This window comes from Protomyctophum bolini (genome assembly GCF_963924005.1).
Source record: "Protomyctophum bolini genome assembly, chromosome: 9".
Classification (NCBI taxonomy): Eukaryota; Metazoa; Chordata; class Actinopteri; order Myctophiformes; family Myctophidae; genus Protomyctophum; species Protomyctophum bolini.
The window spans coordinates 24,678,223-24,685,616 of record NC_137870.1 but is presented as its reverse complement, the minus strand read 5'-3'; the positions used below and the strand labels follow the sequence as shown (position 1 = coordinate 24,685,616).

The 7,394-nt window shown below is 43.3% G+C and overlaps 2 protein-coding genes across 2 annotated transcripts; both read left to right on the top strand.

The window, feature by feature from the left end:
- Positions 1-285: 285 nt before the first annotated feature.
- LOC308321534 (proteasome subunit alpha type-5-like) lies at positions 286-1,011 on the top strand (the record flags this gene model as incomplete). Its single annotated transcript, XM_080772470.1, has 1 exon — positions 286-1,011. The coding sequence occupies one exon, from the start codon at positions 286-288 to the stop codon at positions 1,009-1,011; it is 726 nt and encodes a 241-aa protein (XP_080628596.1).
- Positions 1,012-3,888: 2,877 nt separating this feature from the next.
- LOC308321787 (profilin-2-like) lies at positions 3,889-4,308 on the top strand (the record flags this gene model as incomplete). Its single annotated transcript, XM_080772877.1, has 1 exon — positions 3,889-4,308. The coding sequence occupies one exon, from the start codon at positions 3,889-3,891 to the stop codon at positions 4,306-4,308; it is 420 nt and encodes a 139-aa protein (XP_080629003.1).
- Positions 4,309-7,394: the final 3,086 nt, after the last annotated feature.

Sequence of the window (7,394 nt, the reverse complement as noted above, 5' to 3'; positions counted from 1 at the left end):
TGAGCACTCTTGGTTTGGGCATCCGTTTAGACACAGAGATCTTACCTTTAAGATGGAACATTGATTACATCATGGGACATCTGGACTTCAGACATCATGTAGCAATTCTGTGAAGTTAGTCATCTATGACTCCATCCATGAACTCCGATACAAATATGGACGTCTGTGGACGTATGTACATCATGTATGTACTACATCATGGCTACATCATCAAGGGTGTATATATATATATATAAACTCTGTAGCTGGCAATAATCACTATTCAGTGTACTGATATTACTTAAAATGTTTCTCACAAGGGCAGAATATGACCGGGGGGTCAATACCTTCTCACCCGAAGGGCGATTATTTCAGGTTGAATATGCAATTGAAGCAATAAAGCTGGGATCCACGGCCATAGGCATCCAGACATCAGAGGGAGTGTGCTTGGTCGTGGAAAAGAGGATCACCTCTCCTCTGATGGAGCCCAGCAGCATTGAAAAGATTGTGGAGATCGATTCTCACATCGGTTGTGCCATGAGCGGCTTGATAGCTGACGCCAAGACTCTCATCGACAAAGCAAGAGTGGAAACACAGAACCACTGGTTCACTTACAATGAGACGATGACTGTGGAGGGTGTTACTCAGGCTGTGTCCAAACTTGCTCTCCAGTTTGGAGAAGAGGACGCGGAAGCTGGAGCCATGAGTCGGCCCTTTGGTGTAGCGCTCCTCCTCGGGGGATTAGATGAAAAGGGACCCCAGCTCTACCACATGGATCCATCTGGCACATTCGTGCAGTGTGCCGCTCGAGCCATTGGCTCGGCCGCCGAGGGTGCTCAGAGCTCACTGCAGGAGGTCTACCATAAGGCCATGACATTAAAAGAGGCCATGAAGGCGTCTCTCACCATTCTGAAGCAGGTGATGGAAGAGAAGCTCAGCGCCACCAACATCGAGCTGGCCACAATGCAACCGGGGAAGACCTTCCACATGTATTCCAGAGAAGAGCTGGAGGACGTTATCAAGGACATATAGAGCACAGGAAGGACTGGAGTTACATCTCTGACCTCTGGAAGGAAATCGTGGCCTGAGCATTTCCATATGTTCTCTGCTGCCAATACTCCTGTGTTGCATGCATCATCAACCTATGTTAACCACATGAGCTTCATTGACCGGAGTCCCCAGGGATCATCTTTACTTACTGGTCCCCTTCCCTTTACTTATAAACCAAATCTCTACCGAACAAATTGTTTATCCACAAGCTCAACGTGTGTTGCGTTCTAACATGTGAGCTTGCAGATCAGCCATTTTAGCCAAAATGTAATGCCTCTAATGACGTAGGGAATAGGGAGAGGCTTCATGTGGTCAAGTGTTGCATTTGTAACCAGGGGGTGATGTTCACAAACATTGTTCTGTTGTGGTATGACAAAAAAATAGTAAAAGACATTCCAAAGTTTTTTGTTTTATTTTATTGCATTAATATTATTGTTATATATTATTAATATTATTAAAGTGGAAGTAGAAATGTCACTTAACTTGGTTCTGAAATTCCAGTAGGCATTTTTTTCAAGGACTGGGAGACAAACAACTGGAGCCTGAAGTTAGACAGAATGCATTGACATCAATGAGATTTGACAGGACAAGCAATAAATAATATAAATACTATCTTTCAGTGAATGCCACCTGCATTAATCTATTCAGGCAACAATTGATTGATTAGTTTATTGCGGTCTTGTTTCCATTTGGGCCGTATGCAATCAATGTGGAAGGAAAAAGGAGGGGGCTGTAAAGAGGGGAGAGGTGATCACCTGCCTACAGGAGAAGTGATCATTTCCTCTCCCTTAGGCCTGCTAGTGATGGGAACTATTGCTAATTTCATTAAACCAGATCATTCAAGGTCGTTCAGTAAAAAGACTGCACAGACCCAGTCAGCATTCACTCAAGTCGTTCCTCAGGTTTGCACGTTCCATACTCAACATTGCAACACCACGTGACATACTCTAATGTAATCTATTGGCCGTGCCAGACCCACCGTCACTTCAGACTATGGGATTGTTGTTGCTTCGATTGTCAATCTCTGTACTAGTAGGCTAGCACAGTTAGCATCAGATATTTGCGCTCATAATGGCTAAATACAGCATTAGAAAATAATAAGAATTTCTATTGAATATCTTAGTTAGTTAGTGAGTTATTGAGTTGATTTTTTTGTTTTTTTTAAGGCTAACTGTTCCCGCAATCTCCCCCAGTCACCAAGCCCCTTGGGTAAATATGTGTGTTCACTGCTGTTTAAATACTCCTGTTTAAAATGATAACTGATTAAGCATCTACTCTGATGAGGGGCACTAGCCCTATAGTGGTGTCAAAAAATAAGTAATGCATCGCAATTCGGTAATGCAATGCATCAATGTGACACAATCGATAATCGATAATCAAGACCTAAATATAATTATATATAATACTATTTAATTATTATAATATTATTACTGTATAATTGCGGCCGTAGGTCGCAGATTACTATGATAACCTGGAAAACTGCTCGTCGCTCCGGCAACTCTACATCTGCACACCCTGTACAGTACACTCAAGGCACTGCCCCCGCTGCGGAGCTGCCACCCTTAGATCTCCATATATGGAACTCACCCTGTTGTGGAGCTGATATGTTGATTTGACACAGTCAAACCTTGCACACTCAAGTCACGCTCCACGTATGGCCAGTACAGAAGTCGTTCCATATGTTGATCTTACCCCCCATGGCAAAGCACCAGCGCTTACCCAGAATTCTGCCGTCACCCAGGCGGATGTGTGCATGCGACCTCACCCTTTTGGACGAGGTTGCTTCTCGCCCCCCAAGGCGTGGTATATATAAAATTATTCTAAATAAAATATGTTTTTCAGTAGCCTATATATCTCACTGCATATTGACTGATGAGGAATGTGCCATGTTGTGCAGTAACATAGAAAAGTGTGATACATTGCAATGTATCGTATAGAATCGAATCGTTACCTGGTGAATCGTAATCGATTTAATTATGAGAGCAGTGCCAATGCACACATCTAGCTAGCCCCTCCAATGCATGGCTTTTGAAATTACGTCATATGGCAGCCAGGTATGGACAGTTAATGTTTGTTTAGAGCACTTTTAACAGAAAATGTTTGCCAGCCTAAAGTCTACGGACTTTGAATAGTTGTTAGGGCTCTAAATGTGTCCACAAGCCAATACGACAGCCATTGCTTGGACAAGGGAAGCCCCAAGCTCTTGCCCCCATAGCAGACAAACAGCTGCGTGCCTGTGCCTCGCATGGCTCGTGTGCGATCCACATAAGCCTGAAGTGCACGGACTGGACACAATGTAGAAAGGCCCTCCACACTTTCCTGAGAAAGTAACACAATGCCGTAATCTCCAGCACTCGGTTCAACGTCTGCGGAGTAATCACATTGGGCAGGAACGCCAGGTTAGGCCACAGCGACACCCCTGTGCCGTCAGGTTTACACCTCATGCAGTCTTGGCTGACTGACAAGGCCTGCAGCTCATCGACACATTTGGCAGAGGAAAGCGCCAACATTTTCAAGGAGATTTTTTACTACTTTCAGAAAAGCCAGATCAGTTACCAGATAGCAGTGAGAAAGGGCAGTATATGACATCAGCCCTCTATGATACCATATTTGGCCAGTCAGTCTATGATGTAAGTCCTCTATGATCATTTCCTTATTTGCCTCTCCATTAATAGTTATAAAAGGTTAAATATTGAAAGTTTCCACAGCTTTGGCAAAAGATAACAGGGTAGTGTGCTTTTGGAACCGTTCTCGATAAAGCCACTTGACCACAGTTCTTCACCTGTAACTAATCTGACAAAGACATTTTCACCCGTAACTAACCTGACAAAGACATTTTCTCCACATTTGAAAAACAATATGAGCTGGGAAAGCTACGTGGACGACCTGATGGCTGATGGCATCTGCCAGGATGCAGCCATTGTTGGGTACGCGGCCGCCAAATATGTGTGGGCATCGTATCCTGGCGGTAGATTTAGCAACATAACAAGTGAAGAAATTGACATCATAGTGGGTAATGATCGACTAGGCTTCTTCACCAGCGGGCTCACTTTGGGCAATATGAAATGCTCGGTCATCAGAGACAGCTTCCAAGTTGACACGGACTGGTCAATGGACATCAAGACAAAGAGTCAAGGAGGAGAGCCAACATACAACATAGCCGCAGGAAGAGCCAACAAGGTACTGGTTATAGTCATGGGGAAGGAAGGTATCCATGGAGGACTGCTCAACCAGAAAGTGTTTACCACTGCTGACTACCTGAGGATATCTGGATATTAATGCTAAGGGAATATTATCAGATGAAAATCCAATCTGGGAATAAGTTCCTTACCAAGAAATGTCTTGTAAAGGTAACACATCTCACACAACGACTGAAATGCAATTTCCCTATGGGAATCTGTCACAGCTAGCTGCTGAAAGTTGGGGTAGCCTACCCTTAACATTATGCGGAGAAAAAAATATTCTGCTTTAAGTACATGGGGTCAAACTAGGGTTTTTGCCAGATGCTTGAAAAGTGCCTGGACTACATTTGTACCCACCACTACTGACGACCGTAAAGTCTACTTTAGTGGAATTGGCTGCCTCCTAGTGGCCTTACTAGCGACCTAGCCATGATTGGCTACATCCTAGTCCAATGACAGTCCGAACGGTGCAACATAGCGTGGCATTGGTCCAACCTCCCCTTAGTCCGTCCATTACTAACACTATCCCAAACCCTAATCTCACAGGAAGCCACGGATGTTTACCCGCACCACAGGTGATTTGTAACCCACAGCACGGGTGATTTCTAATCTGCAGCACAGGTCGGACTAACGGGAGGTCTGACTTAAGGCCAGTCCCCAGTCTGATGGCATAAAAACCCATACTCTGAACGCCGCAGCGCGGAGCGAGTGGGAACATAAGCTAACAGAAGCTAATGTTATGAGCTAACTGGAGCTAGAGGACAACCATAAGAAAACAGTGAGTGAACCAACAAAAGAATGTCGGAAACAAACGAAAATGCGTGCTACAAGAGCTTGCTTCACCTGGCAGATTCATTGCAAGCATGTTTTGCACCAGTTCTTGCCAAAAAGTCGTCCAAACCCATGTTTTTTGTTTCTTTGACTGTTTGTTTTTTCTTATTTTTTTTTACCCTGGTTGCATGTAAATTAAAAGGTAGCTCTATAAGTGTATTTAAAAATGTTCAAATAGTACTTTGCAAGTGCAGAGAGTGAGTGAGTAGTCGAGTAAACCAGGTTTACCAGCCTATAGACTCTTGTTCTACTGTCAGTATTCATACATTCAGGTGTTAAAAGTGACAAAGCTGCGGCGTTCATTCCACCAAAGATGACAGCAATTACTTGGCACCCATGGTCATCAATCACCTCTGCAGTCTGCATGGTTTGAGACAATGAATGCGTTGGTACAAGATAGGGGGAGAACTGGTAATTCAGTTCAAATTCACTCAGATAATGGCTGCTAAGATGAGAGCTCAAGAAGGAACAGTTAAGGGTTAAATGTCTTCTTCATGGACACCTTTTGCAGGTGGCCTCTCTACCCATGTCCGCCCACAAGACTGAAGGACAGGGTCTCATGGAAAAGAGTATGTATAGTTTATACTAGTATCTTGTGTTGTCCGAAGCCGTTTTAAAGTGTATGACATCAACAACTTAAATCTCAGTGTTCTAAAGTTATATTCATCCATGCTGTGACTGGTTGTTACACAACTTCTCTGGGAAACGGAGTGTTGCAAGTTCGATTCCCGGAACTGGCTATCTAAAATGTAATTTCCACTGCAAATGTACTTCCCCAGGTTTCCCACTTTCCCCTTGTGCCAACGCAAGAGGTTGCTGATGACCTTCAGTACTGAATAATGGCTGTCCTCTTTAATGGAAACGATGCAAAATAACATTTTATGTAAGGTTGTCAAACCTGACTGTCCCAACTAAATCTGCTATACCAAACTTCGTAGAGCATGCTAAGCTGGCCCGGATTAATGCACAGGCTCACAGGGTCCACACCTGTTCTCCCGGCAGCACCCATCAACTACGCTCTCCATCCCTATTGTATACAATGCTAGTAACATATAGGGTGCATACATGAATAGAACCTGCTCTTTACTTAGAGTGTGTACAGTTAACTGCTGCCTGGAGACCGAAAATAGTTTTTCTTTCTTTTTTTCCCTCACCATAGAAAAAGTGCTCCTCAGAGCGTATCAAATTGAGTGATGTTTGGACAAAATCCGTAGGAGTAATATCCTAATCCTAATAATAAAAAAATTGATAGTGCCACCTGGTGCGCTATAAAAGGTAGATGTGAAACATGCAGGGCATATGTTTTTCCTTTGGCCTCTAGGGAACGTGTGTGAAAAGTTCCATGTGGATCTGTCCAGTTATTATTATAGATAAAAATGCAAATTAGCCTGTTATATCGCCACCAGGATCACGTCGATGTGCACAGTTTCACGTATATTTGGGCCAACAGTGCAGGAGATTTGCTGTCTAAAGACAGACTGACACATGGGGTGGGGACTTGTCCCTCGTCATTAATCAACCACTACTCCCAACCAACTAGTCCTTTATAACACCCCTCTCCCTTCAGCCACACAATGTTATACTGTGGGGAACTGTGCTTGCAACTTGCAGGATTGTTTTATCACTTGTCAATGAATGACAAGAGCTGACATCATCAAGAGCAGGAACAATCTCTTTCCGCCATGCCCTCGTCATGACATCTATCTGGCTCTCTCTTTTTTTTGATATGCCAGAACAACACACCTGGAAGTCAAGCTCATATAATACATTTCCGTTACACCTCTTTTATAAATTATCATGAAGGTATTCTTTTCTCTTTCTTTTTCCGTGTGAGCTGGGAGCCCACTGTGACTTTCATTTATTGCAGATTCACTACCACTTATATATGTTACGAGACATGAATACATTATGTTATTGTATAAAACAAACCAGACACAAGATGTATAATATTGGCCACATGACATCTCACGTTGTCATAAGTGCTCTAAACAAACATTAAAAGTCCATAGACTTGGCTGGAAAACAATTTTTGCTGAAAGTGCTCTAAACAAACGTTGGACAACAACACACTCCATTTTTGGGCATAGCCGTATTTGGAACTATGGTTATGGTTGAGTGATGATGAGTGTGACATGAGTGTGACGATGTGAGTATAAAAGAGTATATAAAAGGAAAAGCAAAATCTCTGAAAAGAACCCTTACGAGTAGCTATCACAGTCCATGAGATCACTTCAGCTTAAGTGCTCTGACTCAACATCTTGAAGTCATTGCTGCCATTGCCCTAAACACATTCTCCATTACGACGGACGGAAGACGTCAACTCTGGATCCAGTAAGAATCATCATATCTAAG